Below are 27,610 nucleotides of genomic sequence, written 5' to 3'. Positions count from 1 at the left end.
CTCTCCCTCCCCTCGTCCCCCTCTCACCCCTCCCCTCCCCTCCTCGCACCCTCCCCGCCCGCACACATCCCTCCCTTCAAAACCCCACATGTCAGCACTGTCTCTCTCTGAGGAGGGAGGAAGGGAAGAAGAAAAACAAGAGAATGCCAAACGCCAACCTTGTTTCTTACCGCTGATGTTTGAAGAGGAGAGAGAGGGAGGGAGAGATAGTGAGAGAGAGAGTGAGAGAGAGAGATAGCAAGTTCCACCCAGTGTGAGCGGCGAGTGAGCTGCGGAAAGTTGTCAATGTGTGGCTGGCTCGCCTGAGGAGAGGCTGCGAGCAACAACACCCCCCCTCAAAGCTCGGTCTCCCCCCTTCCCCTCCACCCGGGGACACCACATTTAAAAAAACGAAGACTTTTATTATTTTTCCCCACACATCGGCGAGAGACAGTTAATACTTTTGTTTCTCATCACCACCATCAGGATCATAGTGTTATCACCATCGTGCAACCACCAGAGAGAGAGATTTTTTTTAAAGTGCAAGGATTTATGAGGCGTGGGGGTTTGATTTGTTTCTCCCGCCTAATGGCCGGTGTTGAGAGGAAGGGGCGCCGGGTCGCCGAGTGACCGCCCGCCCGCCGCCGCCGGCCCGGAGACCGAGGGCTACAGCGACTGCAACACCCACTGACGATGGCTCTGTCAGTCTGGACGTGAGCGGACAACCGGAGGAGGGCAGCCGCAGCAACTCTTCTCTCTCTCTCTCTCTCTCTCTTATTTATTATTAATTTATTATTTCTTTCCTTCAAACAATTTTTCGGACAGTCGGCGGGCCTACCTGGTGCCTCGCTGTCTCTCCGGCCGCAGCCGCTCGTCTCGGAGGCAGTGCTGAAGAGAGAGAGAGAGAGAGAGGAACAAATAACACAAGAGAGAAGGGTTTGGGGTTTTCTCTCCCTCTTTTCGTTTGAGCGCGCTGAAGGATGGTTTTGATCGTCGGCTTCGGCATCTTCCTGCTTCTCTCTCACCGGGTACTCAACGCCGACAGTCACCTTCCCACCGAAGGTAAGAGAGGGCGCCGGCGGGCAAAGTGACAGCCACTCAACAGCATCTTGAACTTTCGCAGCTCAGCCGGCAGCCGGCCCCTGGGCTCTCGCTTGCAACCCACTGTTAAAGTGGCCAGAGGGAGGGGGGGGTTACTATTCTTTGAAGTGACCAAAAGGATTTTTATTTTACAATTGCAACCACAGCCGTGTTTTAATTTTATTCTTGTAAACCGTATTCTCCACCCCCCACCCCCTTTCATTTCTCAATAATCCACCGCAAGGTTGGACCTTCTCAATCTTCTATTATTGTATCTGAAAATAACACCTTTCCACAAGTTGGAGCTGAACTGATGCAAAATGGTAATGAGTTAGAGCGAGAGAGAGACACACACGCAAGAAACTGCAGATGTTTGAGCCTGAAATGCAATGAGTTTGATAACACAGGCTGTGTTTATTTATAAACTCTGAAATCGCACTTGGAGTTGTACTTTAACTTCAACAGTGGGCAGTAGGGCAATCATTCGGTGTTTAAAACATTGCAATTTTTATTTTGCAGACGGTTCCTCAAAATGTAACAAATTGGCGTGTGTTGCAATTTCAGTTCATTTCCCGATTAAGCTATTTGTAATGCATCATATCGACCTAATTGATCATGCAGCATTGTTTGCGGATTAGATAGTGTTCAGGATAGAGCCGTTTAAATATATATATATATATATATATATATATATATATATATATATATAATTTTAAAATAGTTTTAAACTACTTTGGTATTAATTTACCATGGGTTGGCTAATGAAATTAAAGGTTAGTATAACAGCAAATTTAAATTATAGTTGTCGGCCTTGCTGCTGAAGGCCCACATCGAAGTACTTCATGATTCAATCTTTATAAAACTCCGAGATTAAACCATAATCCGTTTACCGCGAATATTTAGAGAACAGGGTCGACATCCTTCGAGATTGAGTGATGATGACCAACGATTGTATCATAAACATTTTACATCGTAATATCTCTTGAGTGCGCTAAACTAGTTTTAAAGTTTATCATTTGTAAATGACAACTGCAAGGTTACTACAGCGACGGCAGCTGCATTCAGGAAATAAGTGTATGGTATCACTCGGCGGCTTTACACAATTTTAATAAAATTGAGATTGGGTCGTGCTAAAATAAGCCTTAATGTTGATTTTGATGTGACAATCCCTGGAAATTAGAGCAAGGTTTGGGTCAAAATTATGGGCAGTGTTGCAGAGATGCATTAACAGGGGACAATAACTATTTATCTTTTCCTCTGAAATTAACCAATACATTATTTAATGTCATAATTCCAATACAACATATCATAGCTAAATGTGCACGTTTTAATGTATGAATCAAAGTAATGTTTACATCAACGCAACAGAAGAAAGCAAAATACTACACGAACTATCGCAAAGTATTTTAGTTTGGCATTCCCGTGGTGGTGTTGCTTTCTGTTTCATGGTGAGTGTACAACATGTAAATTGATATATTTAAATAACTAAATTTATATATTTAAATAGCATTTAAAATCTATTTAATGTTTTTAAGTGTTATTTCCTTAATGTAGTTAAAATCAGTAGTTTCTGAACTAATAAGAGTCCCAATGAGTCTCCTTTAATTAAGAATATAACCGTTTAAATTTTAGTGGTTAATTGATTTATTTAGGAAATTAATCCTTGGAACTAAAACGTCAATATGATTAACTACAAAGACACAGTTAGATTTAATACTGCAACCTGCAAAATGTAAATTCTTATAGCCAACAGAGTACTCCAGGTGGTCCCCAATAAAGTAACATTTAACTTTAAATTGTCTGTCTTCAGGTTTAGGCACTAATGTACAATAGACCTCAGAAAGTAATGTCTGCAATTGGTTATGGATTTAGGGCAAGGATTTTATAATTACATGAGTTTTCATTTGATAAGTTGCAATAATACTTGCTAAAGATTGGACAAATGTGACGTACAAAGTAATCTGAAAACCTAGCTAAAAGATATTGCTTTCGTTGTTATTATGATAAAAGTGTCACATCTGTCATAAATTGCTCTAACTGTTTTGATACTGAAACCCACGATTTGCTAGAGGGTGGCAAAACATTTCAAGTCAAACAAAGGCACAGGAATAGAATGCGCAGTTATTTATTGTTATAACCATAAAATATTTAGAAAGCATCAGTGGACTTAATTTACTGATTTATGTTCATTAATTTATTCAGTTTAATGATATTTCTATGTTAAAGTAATAGTGAAGTTAGCGGTTTTTATTATAAGACATAGGAGTTATGTATGTGAAAATGCAAAAACAACTTCATTTGAAAACCACTTAGGCAATTAAACACAAAAGTCTGAACTACCCAAATCTCTGTTAAATAGCACAATAATTACTTGCAAACTACCACATATTAAAATAGATTGAGTGGTGTGCATTACTTATGTGCGAAAGATGAAGGAAAAATTGTCTTTAAATTGGCAATTTTAATTCATCTATCAATTACCAACATGGTAAGTTTTTGTTTTGGCTTGTCAAGATCTATAGATTGTTAACTAACAATTAAAATTCTGGAGTCTTGGCTTTGAGGTTAGAATTGTTGGGCATCATTCTTTTGCGCAATGAAAATTATTTTTCCCTTTAATCTCATCGTATGTGATTGAGCAGTCATTCATCGCTCGCATGTATGCATTTTTTCTAATCCTTAGAATGATAATTTCACGGTTTCTTATTGGAAAAGAAGCTGCATAGTTACTTTTCCTTGTTGAGTTTGGCTCCAGAAGTCCTTTGTCCCACGCAGCAATACTTTCAACAAACTTGCAGCTGAAAATTATAAATTTTCTATGGAATGGCAAGTCTCAATAATGGCTAAAGTGATTAAATGGTCAAACTATGGCTCAGAATGTTGGGGGGGGAAATGGCACATTTGCTGAACGTATGCAGTAAATTGCAGTCTTAAACAACAATTTAGTACTTCTTAAAAAAACATTCTTCAATTTGGACATTCTGCAAGTTTTATTCTTTCAGAGATTTTTGATCATTTACATGGATCAGCAAAATAATGGCACTATTTCAGTCGCCTTTCAGAGATTGGTGAAATATTGTAATCATTTCAAAACTGAGTACGGTGGATCTTGAATAATCAAATTTGGAATTAGAATAGATTGAATTTGGTCGCTGAAACATGGCATCTATTGTTCCACGGTATTTGGAACTACATACACCATCCATCTTTGCTGCCTTTATTTTGCAAGAGCCATGTCACAAAGAAAATTAAGATGACCAATATTTGCGTAGTTTCTGAAGAGTACAAGTAGAACCTTTTTTGTATGAAAAAATCCATTAATTATGAACAGTTTACATTTAGTATTGGGGCTGAGAAAAAAATTCCATGAATTTGACTGATTGTAAGTGGTAATGTTTAACATTTTAAATTATTGATATGTTTTAAAAATCTATGTAATCAGGATTCATTGTATGGAGTTGTAGCACAATGTAAATTTTGAGTGACATTGGGGTTCCTAAGTGCACCCTAAAATAGCACCAGATTCATTAAAATAAGTCATTTAGAGTCATCGACTCATACAGTGTGGAAACAGGTCCTTTGGTGCAACTTGCCCAGGCTGACCAACATGTCCCATCTACATTAGTCCCACCTGTCTGCGTTTGGCCCATATCCTAAACCTGTACTGTCCATGTACTGGTCCAAATGTCTTTTAAACGTTGGGATAATACTTTCCTCAACTATCTCCTCTGGCAGCTTGTTCCATATACACACCACCTTTTGTGTTTTTGTTTTAAAGTTGCCCCTTAGGTTCTTATCAAATCTTCCCTCCTTAGACTTCAAACTACGTCCTGTGGTTCTTGATTCCCCAACACTGGACAAAAGACTGTGCACTTACCCCATCTATTCGCATATCAAATTTGACTTCCCTAAATGGAACTGTGGGAAATTGTTTTTGTAATGCTTCTGTTGCACAGTTTTTTATGTTGCGTCTTCAATTAGGGGTCAAATGATTGCAACCTGCAGGGAGTTATAGTTTTAAAAGTTTGTTGAGGTCAAGAACATTTTGTCATTTGCATGGAATGTGAACCGGAGCAATGAAATTCTTGCCTGCTGCAGCTTTACGAGCACATGTTGCGCAACAACAACAAATAAATAGGCAGTCACCGTGGCACAGCGGTAGAGTTGCTGCCTTACAGCAAAATGCAGCGTCAGAGACCCGGGTTCGATCCCGACTATGGGTGCTGTCTGTATGGAGTTTGTACGTTCTCCCCATGATCTGCGTCGGTTTTCTCCGAGATCTTCAGTTTCCTCCCACACTCCAAAGACGTACAGGTTTGTAGGTTAATCGGCTTGATTAATTGGCTTGATAGAAATGTTAAAATTGTCCAAGTTGGCGATATGCAGAGTACTGCCCTTCCAACTACAAAATTCAGAAGGTTCAGAAGGTTCAAATATACCATAAATTATCAGTAATTTGAAGTAAACGACACCATGATGGTGCAAAAACCAAAGTGCCTAGAGCAACCATCGATGTACAAAGTGGTGCAGTGGTTTGGCGCTGAGGTAGGGTTGCGGTTAGGGTTGTGCAGTGTGGCCCAAGAAACTAATGGAAATAAGCTGAATGAAAAAAGGTGAATTTATTATGGGGAACAAGGAAATGGCAGATGAGTTGAACAGGTACTTTGGATCCGTCTTCACTAAGGAGGACACAAACAATCTTCCTGATATACTAGTGGCCAAAGGATCTGGGGTGATGGAGGAATTGAAGGAAATCTACATTAGGCAGAAAATGGTGTTGGGTAGACTGATGGGATTGAAGGCTGATAAATCCCCAGGGCCTGATGGTCTGCATCCAAGGGTATTTAGGGAAGTGGCTCTAGAAATCGTGGATGCATTGGTGATAATTTTCCAATGTTCTATAGATTCAGCTAATGTTATCCCACTTTTTAAGAAAGGCGGGAGAGAGAAAATATGAAATTATAGACCAGTTAGCCTGACTTCGGTGGTGGGGAAAATGCTGGAGTCAATTATAAAAGATGAAATAGCGGCACATTTGGATAGCAGTAACAGGATCGGTCCGAGTCAGCATGGATTTACGAAGGGGAAATCATGCTTGACTAATCTTCTGGAATTTTTTGAGGATGTAACTAGGAAAATAGACAAGGGAGAGCCAGTGTATGTAGTGTACCTGGACTTTCAGAAGCATTTGATAAGGTCCCACATAGGAGATTAGTGGGCAAAATTAGGGCATATGGTATTGGGGAGTAGAGTGCTGACATGGGTAGTAAATTGGATGGCAGACAGGAAACAAAGAGCAGGGATTAATGGGTCCCTTTCAGAATGGCAGGCAGTGAATAGTGGGGTACCGCAAGGCTCGGAGCTGGGACCGCAGCTATTTAAAATATACATCAAAGATTTAGATGAAGGGATTCAAAGTAACATTAGCAAATTTGCAGATGACACAAAGCTGGGTGGCAGTGTGAACTGTGAGGTGGATGCTATGAGAATGCAGGGTGACTTGGACAGGTTGGGTGAGTGGGCAGATGCATGGCAGATGCAGTTTAATGTGGATAAATGTGAGGTTATCCACTTTGGCAGCAAAAACAGAAAGGCAGATTACTATCTAAATGGTGCCAAGTTGGGAAAAGGGAAAGTATAATGGGATCTGGGGGGTCCTTGTTCATCAGTCAATGAAAGTAAGCATGCAGGTAGAGCAGGCAGTGAAGAAAGCAAATGGCATGTTGGCCTTTATAACAAGAGGAGTTGAGTATAGGAGCAAAGAGGTCCTTCTGCAGTTATAAAGGGCCCTAGTGAGACCACACCTGGAGTTTTGTGTGTAGTTTTGGTCCCCTAATTTGAGGAAAGACATTCTTGCTATTGAGGGAGTGCAGCGTAGGTTTACAAGGTTAATTCCCGGGATGGCGGGACTGTCATATGCTGAGAGAATGGAGCGGCTGGGCTTATACAAACTACGAGATTAGTTTACAAACTTAAAGCACACGGCATTGGGGGTTCAGTATTGATGTGGATAGAGAACTGGCTGGCAAACAGGAAGCAAAGAGTAGGAGTAAACGGGTCCTTTTCACAATGGCAGGCAATGACTAGTGGGGTACCACAAGGCTCAGTGCTGGGACCCCAGCTATTTACAATATATATTAATGATCTGGATGAGGGAATTGAAGGCAATATCTCCAAGTTTGCGGATGACACTAAGCTGGGGGGCAGTGTTAGCTGTGAGGAGGATGCTAGGAGACTGCAAGGTGACTTGGATAGGCTGGGTGAGTGGGCAAATGTTTGGCAGATGCAGTATAATGTGGATAAATGTGAGGTTATCCATTTTGGTGGCAAAAACAGGAAAGCAGACTATTATCTAAATGGTGGCCGACTAGGAAAAGGGGAGATGCAGCGAGACCTGGGTGTCATGGTACACCAGTCATTGAAAGTAGGCATGCAGGTGCAGCAGGCAGTGAAGAAAGCGAATGGTATGTTAGCTTTCATAGCAAAAGGATTTGAGTATAGGAGCAGGGAGGTTCTACTGCAGTTGTACAGGGTCTTGGTGAGACCACACCTGGAGTATTGCGTACAGTTTTGGTCTCCAAATCTGAGGAAGGACATTATTGCCATAGAGGGAGTGCAGAGAAGGTTCACCAGACTGATTCCTGGGATGTCAGGACTGTCTTATGAAGAAAGACTGGATAGACTTGGTTTATACTCTCTAGAATTTAGGAGATTGAGAGGGGATCTTATAGAAACGTACAAAATTCTTAAGGGGTTGGACAGGCTAGATGCAGGAAGATTGCTCCCGATGTTGGGGGAGTCCAGGACAAGGGGTCACAGCTTAAGGATAAGGGGGAAATCCTTTAAAACCGAGATGAGAAGAACTTTTTTCACACAGAGAGTGGTGAATCTCTGGTCTCCCTGCCACAGAGGGTAGTCGAGGCCAGTTCATTGGCTATATTTAAGAGGGAGTTAGATGTGGCCCTTGTGGCTAAGGGGATCAGAGGGTATGGAGAGAAGGCAGGTACGGGATACTGAGTTGGATGATCAGCCATGATCATATTGAATGGCGGTGCAGGCTCGAAGGGCCGAATGGCCTACTCCTGCACCTAATTTCTATGTTTCTATACACTCTGGGGTTTAGAAGGATGAGAGGTTATCTTATTGAAACATATAAGATTATTAAGGATTTGGACACGATAGAGGCAGGAAACATGTTCCCGATGTTGGGGGAGTCCAGAACCAGGGGCCACTGTTTAAGAATAAGGGATAAGCTATTCAGAACGGAGACGAGGAAACACTTTTTATCACAGACAGTTGTGAGTCTGTGGAATTCTCTGCCTCAGAGGGCGGTGGAGGCAGGTTCTCTGGATACTTTCAAGAGAGAGCTAGAAAGGGCTCTTAAAGATAGCGGAGTCAGGGAATATGGGAAGAAGGCAGGAACGGGGTACTGATTGGGGATGATCAGCCATGATCACATTGAATGGCAGTGCTGGCTCGAAGGGCCGAATGGCCTTCTCCTGCACCAATTGTCTATAAGCTGTTCTTGAACTTGCAGGTAATGATTCTCAGACTCCTGTACCTTCTAGTGGTAGTAGCGAGGAGAGACCATGGTCAAGGTGAAACAAGTCTTTGATATTAGCTGCCTTCTTGAGGCAGTGATTCGTGTAGATACCTTCGATCAGTACCTGTGATGGACTAGGTAATGTCCCCCACTTATTAAACTGGTTTACATAGCCATCTTTCTTTAAAAAGTGCAGAAACGCCTTTTTAGCTCTGAGGTTTAATTACAAACATTAAAGAAAGGTGTTTATCCTTTCTGTCAGTTTTTGTGATCAATGAAATTGGTATATAAATCAAATGCCGGATGAAGTGGAAGTGCCGAACGTATAGTTTCATATTTGGCTGCTCTTCTTTTAATCCAAAATATACCAATGAAGCAATTTGAGCTTCAAGAAAACCCTTGTGCAGCAATTGAATTTTTCAGAATCATTTTTAACGTCGGTCTTTGCAGCTGAACTATTTTTTTCTATTTTCTGCTTGGCTTTGTGCCCACAATTGCATTGCTAACGCTTCTATAGCTGGCAGCGTGGGGAGCTAGGTATGAGTCTTTTCAATGTTTGTTGCATCCTCTGCTGTGCAATCCTGAAACTTCCTTGAGCCTTCTTGCTGTTAAGGAGAAAGGAACTTATCTGTTCTATATCACAAAGCTTATTGCCCAAAATACTTGCAGCTGTGCTATCTGTTCCCTATTACCTTTACTTTCATTTTTTTGTAATTGGATAGATTACTATTATGGGTGGCACAGTGGCGCTATGAGTGGAGCTGCTGCCTCACAGCACCTGGTGCAACCCTGACCCCGGGTGCTGTCGGTGTGGAGCTTGTACGTTCTCCCTGTGCCCGCACGGGTTTCTTCCAGTCGCTCCGGTTTCATCCACATCCCAAAGACGGGTTTGTAGGTTAATTGGTCTCTATCATTTGCCCCTAGTGTGTAGGGAGTGGATGCGAATGTGAGATAACATAGAACTAGTGTGACAAGTGATCGGTGTTCGACATCGACTTGGTGGGCCGAAGGACCTGTTTCCATGCTGGAGATTAGTTGAGAATACAGGATGACTTGGTTATGTTGATCAAGGTGACTCGAATCAATTAATAATCCACGAGAAATCGGGATAGGGCGACAAAGCAACACAGCAGTAGAGTTGCTGCCTTACAACGCCAGAGACTGGACGTTGATCCCGGCTACAGGTGCTCTCTGTACGGAGTTTATACATTCTCCCTGTGACCGAGTGGGGTTTTTCCGGGTGCTCTAGTTTCCTCCCACATTCCAAAGATGTGCAGATTTGTAGATTAATTGGCTTCTGTAAATTGTCTCCAGTGTTTAGGATAGACCTTGTGTGCGGGTGATTGTGGTCGATTGCAGAATTGGTGGGCCGAAGGGCATACTTCCAAGCTGTATCTCTAAAACTAAAACTTAATGAGCCAAAGCAGGAAAGGTGGACAGATAAGTACCTTTGTGTTCAAGAAGGAACTGCAGATGCTGGAAAAGCGAAGGTACACAAAAATGCTGGAGAAACTCAGCGGGTGCAGCAGCATCTATGGAGCGAAGGAAATAGGCAACGTTTCGGGCCGAAACCCGGAAGGGTTTCGGCCTGAAACGTTACCTATTTCCTTCGCTCCATAGATGCTGCTGCACCCGCTGAGATAAGTACCTTTGTTGGCCTTAGATGTATAGCACAAGCAAATGTGTAACTCAGCTAGACTGTACAAAACTGACTGTCTTGGATTTGTCAATTGCCACTTCTTTAATGTTTAGACGCAAATGGGTGATATATTACAAAACCAACAATGCCGGCAAAGTTGCCCACTTTAAATATATTGATGGATGAATCAACTCTTGTTACAAGAAAGCTGTAATGTTTTTTTTAAAATTTAAAATAAAACAAGGATCCAAACAATATAGCTGGTTGTTAAAAAGCAGGAAAACTGAAATAAAAACAAAATAGTAGAAATATTTGGCAGGTGAGACAACAGTTCAGAGAGAAATAAAGGCAATGCTTCAGATTGATGACCTCCCATGATTTGCGGTTGACTGTTTATCTCTCTTCACATATTTCCAGCATTTTCTGTTACTGGTGTAGATGATAATATAGGTTAACATCAGCCATCTTAAACACTGTGCTGAAATGCATCTTGATAGTGGAAAGGTTAATGTTCTTGTGGTAGTTGTGTTGAACTCAATATTGCAACATACCGTGAAGCTATTATTGTTTTTATTAGTTTATAAGGCACAGCCTATAATGTAACAAAGGTTTTCCATGCATAGTTTTGTTTCAGTTCATAATGTATTTGAGACATTTTATTTTCTAATAATTTAAAATGAACTAATTTAAAGTGGGGAAATAAAACACTAAAAATAATGGAAGCAGGATGTTTAGAAATGTGTGATATGTTCAATTATCTTGATGCAGGATTGCTTGTTGCAGCAAATATAGATTATTTTGGTCAGAGGAAAGTTTGTATTCCCCTATTGCAAGCAGTTTTATGGAGATTGTAATCTGGATTAAATTGAAATGAAACTGGTATTTTTAATAAAAAAGTACAGCCTATGTGGATTTATTAGACATGTCATGTCTGACAAATTTAACGAGTGTTTAGTTCAATGAATAACAGTGGGTGTTCACTGGGTGGATTTTCAAATGTAAGGTGAAGGGGAGCATTGGAAGTGCTCAGGCTGAAGATTGCTTTAAAGGAATTGCAGAAACATGGGTAGGAAGTTAAAGGATTAGAGTTCATAAATATGCTTTGTACTAGATGGTCATTAGTTGGAATCGGCCAACACTGAACCCCCCTTTCTCCATGGACAAATTGGAGTGTGATAACCCAATCTCATATTTTGTTCAGAATAGTTAAAGTAAAATGATTTGCGGGCAAAGATGAAGTAAATATTTTTCAAATAATCAGTGCAGTCTTGGTGAACAAAACTGCATCCTGTGTTGCAATTTTTAAAAATATATATGTTTAAAACGGCAGGGCTATCGCTGTATGGCTCAAATCATATCTACCTGTAATTATGATTCTTTATCCTCACAAAGATCCAGAATCCGCAGTTGAAATGGAGACTGCAAGAACTTTGGAAGTATTTAAAAAAATGGATGAAACATTACTAAAGTACTCTCAAAGTGAATGCAGTTTTTCATCCTCTAAAACCTTGATATTTTTCCTAATAATCTGGGAGTCGGGCAATGTCAAAGTAACATGAAAAGGTCATTTGACTTTGTTTACTTAAATTGAATAGGGGTCATTGCAAGTCACATCAATCCAAAAATAATTGTCATATTCATTTCAATAAAATAAAGTTGCTTTATTTTTTCAGATTATTTGTTTGTGCAAATAATCAAATAATCTGAAAAAAAAATCCAGACCAGACCATCCCACACATCGTGAATGACTGCCCAGGGCTTTTCCCTGGGGGCATCAAAGCCATCCACCTTGTAACTGATGCTGTCCTGGCCTGGATGTCTATCCTTGATCTACAACTTTAGGTTGTGCATGCCATACGCAAGAAGATTTGATTATATTAATCTGTTACTCTATGACGTCCATGGTTAGAAATCCTAGTTCACCTACAGATTTGTGCCTGATTTCAGCCACATTTTCTGAGAGAGAATTTAGAAAAGAAAACATTTTGGTTGCCATCTTTTGAACATGTTTGTGTTTAAGGTTCGGACATTTGTTGGTAAACAGAAAATTTTCTTTAGAAAGAGACTCGGCAACCAAAGGATACAAGCTAAAGATGATTAACAATATAATCAAATAATTTGCAGTGTGCTACCTAAATGGGTTGTGGAAGCAGAATCAAAAGGAAATTCTGAAAGGAAGTGGGTATGTGATAATATTAAAATTTTGTTACCACTTTAGCTCCTTGCCTCAGCCTTGACGTTTTGTCCCTCCAAGTTGTTTCTTCAAGTAGGCCCAATTGTCTTCTGAATGTTTCAATAAAATCTAACACCATCATGTATTAGATGCTTTATCCCAGGCCACCGTTACCCGCTGAGACGATTTGTTTCTAATTTCTTCTCTAATTCTTTAAGTTAACATAAATCATTTGACTTGCCTGAAGAAACAAGTTTCCCCTGTTTGCTCTATTAAAACCTCACATCTACTCTGGCAGATTTATATTTGGCCTTTAGCCATCCCTCTACAGTAAGGAGAAAAAAATCAGCTCTGCTAATCTCTCAAAATGAATCCAGTCACTCAGCCTAGGAATCATCTCAGTAAAATATAAATATCCTCTGTAAAGTCGTGACATCTATCATATCATATATCATATATCATATCTATATCTATTCTATATCTATATCATATCCTTATAACTCTGATCTCAGATGTGTGTGTGTATTTGTGTATTTATTTGTTTGTGTGTTGTCACTTCTTCTCGAAAAAACGACGCAGTAACGGTAACATTTTTACATATTCCGGTAGAGATTTACCCCCTGGAGCTCGAAATCGGCTTATCTGAAAAATTTGTGCTTTATTTCTCGAGTTATTTATGAAAATGTTCACAAATCCGATAAAAATGTTAAAATAAACAAGATGGTCTTGCTGAAGACATCACAATGGGTCTGCTGTGCACAGCCTGTGCTGTGTTCCATGTGCTGCGAGTGACGTCACCCCCCCCCCCCCACCGCCGAACTTGCAGTCCTTTGGTTGACGCTTGCTCCCCCCACTGCTACCCGCTGCTCCCACCCGCTGCTCCCACCCGCTGCTCCCACCCGCTGCTCCCGCCCGCTGCTCCCACCCGCTGCTCCCCCCCCCCCGCTCCTCACCGCTGCTCCCCCCACTCCCCCCCCCTCTCCTCCCCCGCCCTTTACTCCACCCACCAACCTCCCCCTCCCCCCCTCTCTTCCTCCCTCCCTCCCTCCCCCCGGGTCAGGTCCTTGGCTCGGGTCCCCTCTCTCTGCCCCCTCTCTCTGCCCCCTCTCTCTGCCCCCTCTCCCTCTCCCTCTCCCTCTCCCTCTCCCTCTCCCTCTCCCTCTCCCTCTCCCTCTCCCTCTCCCTCTCCCTCTCCCTCTCCCTCTCCTTCTCCCTCTCCCTCTCCCTCTCCCTCTCCCTCTCCCTCTCCCTCTCCCTCTCCCTCTCCCTCTCCCTCTCCCTCTCCTCTCCCTCTCCCTCTCCTCCCTCTCCCTCTCCTCCCTCTCCCTCTCCTTCTCCTTCTCCCTCTCCCTCTCCTTCTCCTCCTCCTCCCTCTCCTTCTCCTTCTCCTCCCTCTCCTTCTCCTTCTCCTCCCTCTCCTTCTCCTTCTCCTCCCTCTCCTTCTCCTTCTCCTCCCTCTCCTTCTCCTTCTCCTCCCTCTCTTCTCTCCCCCCCCCCCTCTTCTCTCCCCCCCCCCCCCTCTTCTCTCCCCCCCCCCTCTTCTCTCCCCCCCCCCTCTTCTCTCCCCCCCCTCTTCTCTCCCCCCCCCCTCCCTGCGGGTTGGGGGTATGTGCGAGTGGATAGGGCAAAAGGAGTGAATGAATAACATTAATATGATATCAAGGGGGGTGGTTAGTGTGTGTGTGCTCCCCCCCCCCCCCCCCCCCAAGGACGGGACCTTACTGGTCCCACTTGGTTTAGTATATACTAAACTCTTCCCTTTGTTCTCAATATTCTCAATTTCTGTGTGTATGCAGGGTTGTATTGGCTTTCTTTTAATCTTAATTTGTATCTTCTTCCAAAACAGTTGGCCACAGCCTTCCCATTTTCACACATGCTAGTCACATTTTTCCCCTCGATGGGATAAACATCTTCCCGTCGCATTCCGACCTATATTACCAACGATTTTTAAAGTTTTAATCGTTTATTTAAAAAAAAGAACTGCTTTTCAATGGGAGACTTGCAGCACTTTTCATTGATGTCACAAACGTCCAATCACAATGGATCTCATTTACATATGACATCACAATGGGACAGGGGTGGGAGATTGCAACCTTCACGTGTTTCCACAAATGCAATCAACCTGGTGTGCACAATCAAATAAGATCAAATAGAACAAGTTGGCCTTGCCCTCCCTCTTTACCCCCTCCCTCTTTACCCCCTCCCTCTTTACCCCCTCCCTCTTTACCCCCTCCCTCTTTACCCCCTCCCTCTTTACCCCCTCCCTCTTTACCCCCTCCCTCTTTACCCCCTGCCTCTTTACCCCCCTCCCTATTTACCCCCTCCCTCTTTACCCCCTGCCTCTTTACCCCCCTCCCTATTTACCCCCTCCCTCTTTACCCCCCTGCCTCTTTACCCCCCTGCCTCTTTACCCCCCTGCCTCTTTACCCCCCTCCCTATTTACCCCCCTCCCTCTTTACCCCCCTCCCTATTTACCCCCCTGCCTCTTTACCCCCCTCCCTATTTACCCCCCTCCCTCTTTACCCCCCCTCCCTCTTTACCCCCCTCCCTCTTTACCCCCCTCCCTCTTTACCCCCCCTCCCTCTTTACCCCCCTGCCTCTTTACCCCCCTGCCTCTTTACCCCCCTGCCTCTTTACCCCCCTCCCTCTTTACCCCCCTCCCTATTTACCCCCCTCCCTCTTTACCCCCCCTCCCTCTTTACCCCCCCTCCCTCTTTACCCCCTTCCCTCTCTACCCCCTCCCTCTCTACCCCCCTCCCTCTTTACCCCCCTCCCTCTTTACCCCCCTCCCTCTTTACCCCCCTCCCTATTTACCCCCCTCCCTCTTTACCCCCTGCCTCTTTACCCCCCTGCCTCTTTACCCCCCTCCCTCTTTACCCCCCTCCCTCTTTCCCCCCTCCCTCTTTACCCCCTCCCTCTTTACCCCCCTCCCTCTCTACCCCCCTCCCTCTTTACCCCCCCCTCCCCTCGTTACCCCCCCTCCCTCGTTACCCCCCCTCCCTCGTTACCCCCCCCTCCCTCGTTACCCCCCCTCCCTCGTTACCCCCCCTCCCTCGTTACCCCCCCTCCCTCGTTACCCCCCCTCCCTCGTTACCCCCCCTCCCTCGTTACCCCCCCTCCCTCGTTACCCCCCTCCCTCGTTACCACCCCCCCTCCCTCGCCACCCCCTCTCTAACCGCGCCGAGCAGCTGGGGGCTATGCGTGAGCGGATAGGGCGGGGGATGGGGGAAAAGGAGCAAATTAATAATAATATAATATCAAGGGGGGGTTAGTGTGTGTGGGGCGGGTGGTTAGTGTGTGTGATGCAGCAGGTTCCCCCCACCCCCCCCCCCCCCCCCTTCGCAACCGCGCGTTGAGGGGACGGGGCCCAATTGGTCCCACTTGGTCTAGTCCTTCCTAAAAATGGAATGTTCCGAATTGTACTGAGTTCTTAAACTGAAACCAAAGGGTGTCACAGTGGCGCAGCAGTGGAACTGCTGCCTCACCGCGCCAGAGACCTGGGTTTGATCTCAACTATAGCTGCTGTCTGCTGTCTGTATGGAGTTTGTATGTTCTTTCTGACCTGCATGGGTTTTCTCCAAATGATGCGATTTCCTCCCATATTCCAAAGACATGCAGGTTTATAGGTTAATTGGCTTCTATAAATTGTCCATAGTGTGTAGGATAGAACTAGTGTACAGCTGATCATTGTTCGGAATGGACTCAGTGAGCTGAATTCCATGCTGTATCTCTAAACAATAGATTTTGCACGGTTTTATATTCAATGTCTTACAAAGTCATGTATCCTATACACTCTCCAGTAATTATACAGCTGTATGGTCATTTTGAGCATTGTGAATGTTCACCCCCTGCTGACTCTGTTCTTGCACTTCCCTCAAAATAGTCATATTTGGAAATGAAAGGGAAAAACAAATTCTGGGAAATGGAGAAAGTGGAAGGGACTGAGCGTATGGCGTGCATTCACCATGGGTAAGTTGGCTGAAGTGGACCCAGTGTGTATTAGTCTGGTTTTGTTTTATTCTTTGAGGGCATCTTTGGCAAAAGTCAGGAAACTAGTTATGAGTTTTGAGACGCAAAAAAAAATGTGCCCTCCCAGCACTTATTTCCATTGACCTTGGGTGACTTATGCTCCAATATCTTTCAGTTTTGGTGACCATAACTTAACATCGTGCTGCCATCAGCAAATAATTGGCAATTGTATTTATCTTAATATGCTAATTCGGTATGGGGTACGCAAGGAACTGCAGATGCTGGATGCTTGAATAAAACACACAGTGCTGAGGTAACTCAGCGAGTCGGGCAGCATCTTTGGAGGCAATTGAGAGCTGATGTTTTGGATCGGGACCCTTCTTCAGACTGATTGTAGTACGTGGTAGAAAATTGGAAAGAGAGGTGGAAGTGTAACAAAGCCTGGCAAGTGGGTGGTGCAGGGGTAGAGTCACTGCCTTGCAGCACCAGCGACCCGGGTTTGATTCTGACTATGGATTCTGTCTGTACAGTGTTTGTACGTTCTCCCTGTGACCGCGTGGGGTTTCTCCAATTTCGCCCCACATTCCAAAGGCATGCACATTTGTAGGTTAATCGGCTTCTGTTAAAAATGTTCCTTAGTGTGTTTAGGAAAGAACTGGATTATACGAGTGATCGCTGGTCGTCGCGAATTCGGTGGGCTGAAGGGCATGTTTTTACTCTGTATCTTGAAACTAAACTAGAAAGTGATAGATTGAACAGATAAGGGTTTTTTTAATTGACCAAAGCGTGGACAAAAGTTAGAGATGGAAAGGTGATCACTGAGTTTCCCTTGCATTCTCTTTTAGTGTGGTTTAACTGTTTTCACCCGAACAGCTTCAAATTAAGCCAATTATTATTAGCGTTTTTAAAATAAATTCATTTTTAGGTTGCGATCATATCTGGCAACATCTGCATTTTTTGTAATTGAGCAGGTGTGACAAGCTGCTGGTTAGAAGCACTGCAGTCTTTCTGATGAAGTTGTTGTCTGCTCCAGGATATGGATCAAACCACAGTGAAGGAATGGTGAAATTTTTCGAAGTCATGGTGTGGCAAAAGGTGGCGTTCCCATACACCCACTGCACCTCATCCTTCTTGGTATCAAGAATATTTATTTGAGTGACTTGTGGAATATTTATTCCTGACTTGTGGCTTTATAGATTAAGGAAAAGCTCTGGGGAGTTGGTAGTTGAATCAGAAGATTTCTAGCTCCTGACCTGGTCTTGTAACCACAGTATTTATTTGTCTGAACCAGATTTTGTTCTGGTGACCAGAAACGTTGATCTTCAGTGGCATTATTATGCTGAAATGGAATATGGAAGCCTGAAAATCTACTGTCTCATGAATACTGAAAAACGATGAAACTGATTGTAGCACCTCAGCTTAAACAAAATCCTCGACTGGAGAAATCATATAGTAACTGATTCCCATTTGTCTATCCAGGATTATTTTTATATAATGACAAAATCAACAATCTAGCAAATGTAAAAAAAGGTGATCCCCTATATAAATGCTGTTATTGATATGGGACCTGCTAATATTACCCTAGACTTTGGCCAGTTAGAATGCACATCCTCTACAACAAAACCTAATCTTTCTGCTTATTTAATTGTTTAACTAACTTTGTTGTACAATACTTACTTAAACCCAGTATAAAGATTAGTGGTTGACAATACATTTCAAATTCAGTCATATTTAATTATTTATTTTCAATTTGACTTTTCAAGATTTCAGAGGCATTATTATTTTAACACCATAAAAATGCTCTATTTAACTTTTCATCTTGTGTTCTATAAAATCTATTTAGGGAAGCTTTTCTCCTTGCACTTGACCTTTTCAGTACATGCTACAATTGCTGAAAGCAATCTATTGATGAATGAAGTTCTGTCCGTGGTGTTTATACATAGCTCAGAAATGGCTGGAGTGGTGCATCTTAGAGTCAGCACCATAATTGGATTTGTTTTATCTCTTGCACTTCAATTTGTGTTATTTTTTGCAATGCAAAATGTCAGGTATTTAAATTGATAACAGCGTAAAAAGGACCTGGATCTTCACAAAGTTTAGAGTCCAAGTGTTTATCATATTTACTAATAAAATAGAAAGATATAGAAAAAATATTGAGAACTAATGGAAAAAAAAAGATAAATTGAGCTACATTTGGATTAAAAAAATAAATAGGCAAATTAAATCTATTGAATTAAGAGTTAGGGGCGAGAGAGGAATAAGGATAAAGTGTTTATTAAAATTAAATTTAAAGAAAACACAAATCACATGCTTAATAGAAACCCTGAGACATGAAACATGAATCCTAAATAACTGTGAAGTGGTGTACTTGTATTTATGGCATAAATCCAATAATTTCTTGACAGTTATGAGAAGTTAACTGCTCCTGCATTTGTAAGGCAGAGAGGAGGAACAAAAATAACAGCAGGCTTTTTTTGCGATTTGAGTCTCTTGACACATCTGTTGCCACAATTTGTTTTTATTATGCATTAATTATGATGAATATTGAGAACCTGCAGTTATTTTTCCAACAAAACCTCGGTCTATGGTGCATTTCTTTATCCCCTATGATACACTTGCCTTCATTGTCAAGGCATTGAGTATGATTCAAGACATCATGGTGCAGCTGTAGAGGACTTTAGTTAAGCCACATTTGGAGTATTGTATGCAGTTCTAGTTGTCCCAGTACCTGCTGAATGTGGAGGCTTTGGAAAGGGTGCTTAGGAGGTTTACCAGAATGATGTGTGGATTAAAGGGTATTAGCTACAGGGAGAGGTTGGACAGGCTTTGATTCTTTCCTCTGGGGATTGTGGGTAGATGAGGCATAGATAAGGTAGACAGTCAAAGGCCTGTCCCACTTGGCCGTCATTTACGCGACAGGCCAGTAGTGACTGACATGCGACTGTCGCGCGCATCATCAAGCTTTCGCACAGTCGTCTGGAGTGCGTGACGTCATTTGAATACCCAGTTTATGATATTTACCCAGTTTATCAGATTCAGATTCAACTTTAATTGTCATTGCCAGTGTACAGTACAGAGACAACGAAATGCAGTTAGCATCTCCCTGGAAGAGCGACATAGAATATAATTTCAATAAATAAATCTATTTACATGCATACAGTCATAGTGTTTTTCCTGTGGGAGGAGTGTCCGGGGGGGGGGGGGGGGGGTGATTGGCAGTCACCGAGGTACATTGTTGAGTAGTGTGACAGCCGCAGGGAAGAAGCTGTTCCTGGACCTGCTGGTCCGGCAACGGAGAGACCTGTAGCGCCTCCCGGATGGTAAGAGGGTAAACAGTCCATGGTTGGGGTGAGAGCAGTCCTTGGCGATGCTGAGCGCCCTCCGCAGACAACGCTTGCTTTGGACAGACTCAATGGAGGGGAGCGAGGAACCGGTGATGCGTTGGGCAATTTTCACCACCCTCTGCAATGCCTTCCGGTCGGAGACAGAGCAGTTGCCATACCATACTGTGATACAGTTGGTAAGGATGCTCTTGATGGTGCAGAAGTTCCCCAGAATCTGAGGAGACAGATGGACCTTCTTCAGTCTCCTCAGGAAGAAGAGATGCTGGTGAGCCTTCTTGACCAAAGTTGAGGTATTGTGGGTCCAAGAGAGGTCATCGGAGATGTTGACCCCCAGGAACCTGAAGCTGGAAACACGTTCCACCTCCGTCCCGTAGATGCGGATGGGGGTGTGCGTGCTGCCCCTAGACTTCCTGAAGCCTACAATGAGCTCCTTGGTCTTCTTGGAGTTAAGGGCCAGGTTGTTGTCAGCGCACCATGCTGCTAGGAGCTGGACCTCCTCCCTATAGGCCGACTCATCGTTGTTGCTGATGAGGCCAATCACCGTTGTATCATCTGCATACTTGATGATGGTGTTAGTACCATGTACAGGTGTGCAGTCGTAGGTGAAGAGGGAGTAGAGGAGGGGGCTCAGCACACAGCCCTGTGGAACGCCGGTGTTCAGGGTGAGGGTTGAAGAGGTGTGCTTGTCTAACCTAACAGACTGGGGTCTGTTGGTTAGAAAGTCCAGTATCCAGTTGCAGAGGGAGGGGTCGATGCCCAGGTTACCGAGTTTGGTGATCAGTTTAGAGGGTATAATGGTGTTGAATGCTGAGCTGTAATCGATGAACAGCATTCTTACGTAAGTGTCTCTGTTGTCGAGGCGGGAGAGGGCGGAGTGAAGTGCCGTTGAGATGGCATCCTCCGTACTCCTGTTCTTGCGGTAGGCAAACTGATAGAGATCCAATGTGGGGGGTAGGCAGCCTTTGAGGTGTGCCAGGACCAACCTCTCGAAGCACTTGGTGATGATGGGAGTAAGTGCAATTGGGCGGAAGTCATTGAGGCTTGCCGCAGTGGAGTGTTTTGGCACCGGCACGATGGAGGTGGTTTTAAGGCACGTGGGACAACTGCATGAGCAAGTGACAGGTTGAAGATGTCAGTCCAGACGTCTGTCAGCTGCGCAGCACAGGCCCTGAGCACGCGCCCGGGGATGCCGTCAGGGCCAGCAGCTTTACGTGCATTAGTCCTACTCAGTGCCACGTACACGTCGTAGGGGGTGAGTGTGAGGGGCTGGTGATCAGCAGGGAGCACAGCCTTGATGGCTGTCTCTAGATTGTCCCTGTCAAAGCGGCCATAGAAGTGGTTAAGCTCCTCAAGGAAGGAGGCGTCGCTGGATGTGGGGGTGGTGTTGGTGGGTCTATAGTCTGTGATGGCCTGGATGCCTTGCCACATGCGTCGGGGGTCGGAGTTGTTGTTGAAGTGCTCCTCAATCCTGAGCTTATGGCAGTGCTTGGCCTTCTTGATGCCCCTCTTCAGGTTAGCCCTGGATGAACTGTAGGCTCGAGCATCGCCTGACCTGAAAGCGGGGTCCCGTGCTTTCAGCAGTAGCCTGACCTCGCTGTTCATCCATGGCTTCTGATTCGGGAATATGGTCACCCGTTTGAGAGAGGTGACGGAGGATGCCATTATGATATTTATGGTGATTTTCTAAAATGTTCCAGTTTCTTGAGTGGTGCTAGCAATTGGAAAACTGCAGATGTAATGCCCCTATTCAAAAAAAGAGGTGAATGAAAAGTAGCAAGCTGCAGACCAAATTAAACTGTGGGAAGGAACTGCAGATGCTGGTTTAAATTGAAGATAGACACAAAATGCAGGAGTTACTCAGCGGGACCGGCAGCATCTCTGGAGAGAAGGAATGGATGATGTTTCAGTCTGAAGAAGGGTCTCCACCCGAAACATTACCCTGTCCCACTTGGCCGTCATTTACGCGACAGGCCAGTGGCAAGCGAAGATTTAGTGCAGCACAAAATCCTGGCACGCTGCGCGATACCGCGCACAACTCCACACTCCTCCACGCCACTCCATGCGACCGTCCCGCGCTACTCACACGCTACCAGGTCACGTAAATGGCGCGCAAATGACGGCCAAGTGGTACAGGGCCTTCAGAATCCTTTTTTCCAGGATGGAAATATCAAATTCAAGAGGGCATAACTTTACAAGAGGGCCTAACAAGAGGGTATAACTTTAAGGTGAGAGAAGCAAAGTTTAAAGGAGTTGTGCAGGGGCAGTTGTTTTTACACCGAGAATGGTAAATGCCTGGAGTGGTGATCAGGGCAGATACAATAATGGTCTTTAAGAGGCTTTTGGATAAACACAGGGAAGGGCTATGGATCAAGTGCAGGCAGATAAGAGTTTGTCTTAGCATTATGATCGCACAGACATTGTAGGCCAAAGGGCCTGTTCCTATGTTGCACTGTTCTATGTTCTTTCTATACAAATATCACATTTTTGGCATTCTTAAACCCACAGAATTATTAAAGGAAACTTAACTGGAGTACGCAGTCTTGTACTGCATCTAGTTGTCAGACACAAGGTTCCGGTTTTCAATTTATGCAACTAACTTTAAATTTGAAATGCGCAATGCAATAGAGGCATCCTGAACAAAGTCTGAGCCAAGTCTGGCTGATAGGAAGCAAAATGGGGTCACTGGCTCTTACAGATATAAAAAAAAAAGTCTCTTCTATTGAGGATCAGTCTGTGTGTGATGAAAACTTGTTCCATGCAATAAGCAGAATGCTGGAAGTTCATGGAAAATACTGTCAAAATATTAGGTTATTTTTAACTTTCTCCCACTGAAGAAGAAACCTATTCATTGTTGTGTGGGCATCAGAATGTTGTTCGCAATGAACTGATTAACTGAAAATTCATGTCAATGACTATTTTAAATTTGAGCTGAGCTTTTTCTTCTGAGACTTTGGGTAGACCATTGCAATTGTTGTAACTTCTTGAGGATCACTGGTGTCAAGGGAATAAACACTGGGGCATTTGCTTTACTGACATCCCATTATGGGTTGAAACCATTTAATTTATTCCCTACCACCTCTTTCAAATAAAATAATTCTGATAGCCAACAATGGGAGCGTGGTGGGATTGTTGATTATTTTATGGAAGATGTGGAGCTGGGCCATGATGGAGTAGCAGAACCTGCACCATTCTCCATTAGACTTTTCCCTTCATGCTTCCATTCAAGTAATTTGCGTGATTTTTGCTGAACAGATGAGCTAATAATGGAACTCCTAACACCGTACAACCAATACGTGCACCTTAATCAACGTGATTTAAAGTTTGAGGAATAAAAGGGAAACGATGAAATAAATCAAAATTTAAAATCACATTGGGTATAAAGAGCATTGTTGAGTTTCAGAAGATTCAGAATTTTGAAACAAACTTCACACAGAGATACTGCCTGACCTGTTGAGTTACACCAGCACTTTGTGTCTATCTTCAGTCATACATTAGTTCTACCCTACACACCAGGGACAATTTCCAGAAGCAAATTAACCTACAAACCTGAACGTCTTTGAAATGTGTGAGGAAACCGGAGAAAACCCACGTGGTTACAGGGAGAATGAAACTCCACATCGACAGCGCCCGTAGTCAGGATCAAACCTGGGTGTCTGGCATTGTAAGGCAGCAACTCTACCGGTGCGACAATGTGCTGCCCTGTGCCATAAATTTGATGGGGTTTTTTACATTTTCAAACAAGTAAGAATTTGAATAGTTTAAATCAGAAAATAATTAAAGTGCAATTAAATAAGAAATAACATTGTGCATGGTGTCTGACTTGCCCCCCCCCCCCCCCCCCCCCCCCCCCCCCCCCCTTAGATGTCCTAAGTCTCTTCATGGCCATTTATGCACTTTTAAAATGAAGTTATCATTGCAATGTGTTAACTCTCAAGGTTTTTGGGAACTAACGTGATAATGAGCATGTGATTTGTTTCACTTATGGTGCGCAAGAGGACTCAGGCTAGGTCTTGGTTTAAGCAAAAGGTCATAAGTGATAGGAGTAGAATTAGGCCATTCGGCCCATCAAGTCTACTCCGCCATTCAATCATGGCTGATCTATCTCTCCCTCCTAAGCCCATTCTCCTGCCTTCTCCCCATAACCTCTGACAACTTGGAACAAGAGCATTGTGACTCAACATCCTCTCAGCCAAAAGGCATGTGTTTGAGTCTGTATTGGGGTATTTGAAATTACAACCTTCTGGCTCGGGTGTGGAGTCACAGCTGATACCGCAGATGAAACAAGCTAGTTCATTTTGTGACCAGCAGCACTAAATAGTTTTTCTTGTGCAGGAGCACTTGTGTTCATTCTGTTTTCAGGGCTGGCCCTAAGCCAATTGGACCAATTGCTCCCATATGGGGCCCCACGCCAAAGGCGGCCCCGTGCTAGAGTAATCTACTCTCAGCTCATCACGTACACACAACACATATATATGTAACTCCACATTATAGGTTCTACAGAGATTTCTGTGGTTTGAATGAAAGATACATCATCTAGATGCGCTGGGACATCAGACACCCTCGCCCAGGAGACCCAGCCGGGGTTGATCAAGCCCCGACTTGCGTCCCAGCAGCAACTGCCCACGGATCAGCCATCTTAATCCAAAGCCACCCAGTGGCTTTCTCTGCGGCTTCGCTTGCGGATTGAATGGCCCTCTTCTTTGCCAGCCCGGTAATGTCCAACTGGTTGAGGACTTTGCAGAGTGAGCATCCTGCAAAGCCTCTACAGCCCACCTCTATGGGCTCATAGTATGTCTTCCAGCCTCTGTCCTGACACATCTCCACCAGTTCCTGGTACTTTGTGCATTTCCTCTCATTAGCCTCTTCAATACGCTCTTCCCAGGGCACTGTCAGCTCCAGAATGATCAGCTGTTTTGTCACTTCAGAGGTGATGATCATGTCTGGCTGGAGTGATGTTGCTGTGGACATTTCAGCTGTTTGCCCAGATCAACGTGCAGCTGCCAGTCAGTGGCCGTGTAGAGGAGGCCCGTCCTTGTTTTTGGTTGTGGTCGGGGCTTCTCTCCAGCTTTGACAAAAGTGATTGATTTCTTTGGGGCATGGTGGTGGTTGCTGTTACCGATGGCAGTGGCTATGCTCTCAGCAACCACCTTGAAAACCTGGTTATGGCGCCAGCGATAGCGATCTTCCCCAAGAGACTTTGGGCAGCTGCTGAGGAGATGTTCTAATGATCCTCTTCCAGAGCAAAGTGGGCAGGTTTGCTGGGCTCGTTAGGGCATCGTAGACAGCTTGAACAAGGAACCGGACGCGCTGGAAGTCTGCCTGCATGATGTTTGACCAGGTAATCCTGTGCTGCAGTATTCTCTCCCACCTTGTCCACGCTCCCTGCTGCATGAGCCCCACCGTCCTGCTCACACGCTCTTCCTCCACACCTGCTCGGACCTCTTTCTAGATTAGATGGTGTCTCTCCTTGCCCTGTGCCTTGCCAACCAGTGTCTTATGGAAGTATCTCAAACCCAGTGCCATGACTCCCACCAATGCCTTTTGCCTTAGGCGTGACTCTGCCACCTCCACTGCTTTCTCCGCCCACCATTTCCTCCCTGTTCTCACCTCGATGCCAGCCGATGACACCTTCTGGTCACTGGCGTCCCTGTACTGCAGAGCTTCTCTTGTTCGTGCCACCATAAACTCTTCCGTGAGGCCACTGAATGGGAGCTGCAAGATGTTACTGGTCCCATACAGTGCAGCACTGTTGAGGCTGCGGGGAAGGCCAAGCCACCTGTGGAGAAAGCCGCTGATCTTCCTTTCGAGGGAGTCAACTGTGGTCAATGGAACAGCGTAAACCAGCAGAGGCCACAGGACTCGGGGCAGGATGGAATGCTGATAGATCGAGGCCTTTAATCTGCCTGGCAGACCTGACTTGTCGACTTTGGTGAGCCAGGCTTCAAGGTCTTTGATGGACTTATGAATGGCGGCAGAGTCTTTCAGAGTTGCGTCAAAAACCTTCCCCAAACTCTTGACAGGTTGCTCAATGATGGAGGGAATGGCAGTTCCGGACAGTAAGACATGGAATCCATCAGTCACCTTCCCCTTCTTCAGCACCATGGACCTTAACTTTGTTGGCTTGAAACTCATCCTTGCCCAGGTGAGAAGTTTCTCAAGACCTTGTAGGATCCACCTACTTCCTGGGACCGATGTTGTGGTGATGGTAAGGTCGTCCATAAAAGCTCTTATTGGGGGCTGTCGTACACCAGACTTGGTTAGGGGGCCTCTGCGTTCCACATCGGCTGACTTGGCCACCATGTTCATGGCAAGAGCAAAAAGAATAACAGAAATGGTGCATCCCGTTATTATTCCTTATCCAAACCGATGCTAGTCTGATGTTTCTGACCCAGAAGTCACCCTCAGCCTGAAATTATGTTAATAATCCAGGATCAGGACCTTGATCTTGCTGGGAACATGGTGTCGGTGTAATGCAAGCTCAACCAGTTTGTGCCGTATGCACCCATGGGCATTGGCGAGGTCCAGCCACCGAACAACTAGGTTGCCTCTGTTTTCATGGGCTTCTCTAATGAACTGCGTAACTACTGCAGTGTGCTCCAAGCAGCCCGGAACTCCCCGAATCCCACCCTTCTACACTGAGGGGTCGATGTAGCTGTTTTTGAGGAGAGACTCAGTTAATCTTCGGGAGACAATGCTGAAAAACACCTTCCCTTCGACGCTCAGCAGCGAGATTGATCGAAACTGATTGATGTTCTTTGAGTTTTCCTCTTTTGGGATCCAAACTCCCTCAGTGCAACTCCACTGGTCAGCAACTCCCCCCCTTCACCATACCACCTTCAAGATCTTCCATAGGTGTCGAAGGAGCTCTGGGCAGCGCTTGTACACTATGTATGGTACGCCACTAGGGCCTGGAGCAGAGGCTGGGCATGCCGCCTTGATGACCTCCTCAACCTCCTTCAGACTCGGCTCCCTCAGATTAAACTCTGTTGTTGGGGGGGCTGGGCTGATGAGAGCTTTGTTGGGTTCGAGCTCCTGTTCCATCATTGGATCGCTCAGGGTGTCATGGAGGAAGCAATTTACTTCACCTGTTGAGCACATGAGGCGGCCACTGCACTTGTCCCCAAGTAATCGCCTGCTAATGCCAAAGGGATTGGAAATAGAAACATAGAACATAGAAAATAGGTGCAGGAGTAGGCCATTCGGCCCTTTGAGCCTGCACCGCCATTCAATATGATCATGGCTGATCATCCAACTCAGTATCCTGTACCTGCCTTCTCTCCATACCCCCTGATCCCTTTAGCCACAAGGGCCACATCTAACTCCCTCTTAAATACAGCCAATGAACTGGCCTCAACTACCTTCTGTGGCAGAGAATTCCATGCAACTCGCTTCCTAGCTCTCTCTCTTCTTCTTCTCCTGTGCCACTCTGCTCTGCGGAGGGTCATAAGCCTTTTCCTTAGGATGTTTTGTAGGTCGGCCAAGGCTTGCTTCTCCTCTTCGGTAGATGTCTTGTGCTGGATTTTGTGGGTTCGAAGCTCCAGCTGCAGTTGATGTATTTTAGTGGCCCTGCGGTTCATGGTGTAGGTGGTGGGCATGGTGATACCTTTCTCGCGATGGCAAAATCTTTCAGAGGCATAACTGACTATGATGGCAGTCATTGTTTGGAGTCGGCGATCTACATCTCCTTTGGCTGTGGCTTGAATGACATTGGTCACGTCTTTGTCAAACTGCAGCCATTCATTCCGGTTGCTGGCTCTGGACCAGTCAATCCGTTGCTGTGGAATTACTCTGCAGGGGTTGGGAGATTCTAGTGCGTGGAGGGACTGGGCTCTGTGGGGTGAGTCCTGGCCGGGCTCCTCCTGCGTCTCACCAGGTTCAAGGCC

At 44.7% G+C, this 27,610-nt stretch overlaps 1 protein-coding gene across 1 annotated transcript in view; it reads left to right on the top strand.

Annotated features, from left to right (window-relative positions):
* Positions 1-346: 346 nt before the first annotated feature.
* epha6 (EPH receptor A6) overlaps positions 347-27,610 on the top strand; it is a 519,829-nt gene continuing 492,565 nt past the window's right edge. Inside the window, exon 1 of the mRNA XM_033033136.1 lies at positions 347-1,041. Coding sequence (XP_032889027.1) covers positions 960-1,041 — 82 coding nt within the window. The 5' untranslated portion in view covers positions 347-959. The remainder of the gene's footprint in view (positions 1,042-27,610) is intronic.

This window comes from Amblyraja radiata, chromosome 14 (assembly GCF_010909765.2).
Source record: "Amblyraja radiata isolate CabotCenter1 chromosome 14, sAmbRad1.1.pri, whole genome shotgun sequence".
NCBI classification, from domain to species: domain Eukaryota; kingdom Metazoa; phylum Chordata; class Chondrichthyes; order Rajiformes; family Rajidae; genus Amblyraja; species Amblyraja radiata.
This window is presented reverse-complemented; position numbering and strand designations above follow the sequence as displayed.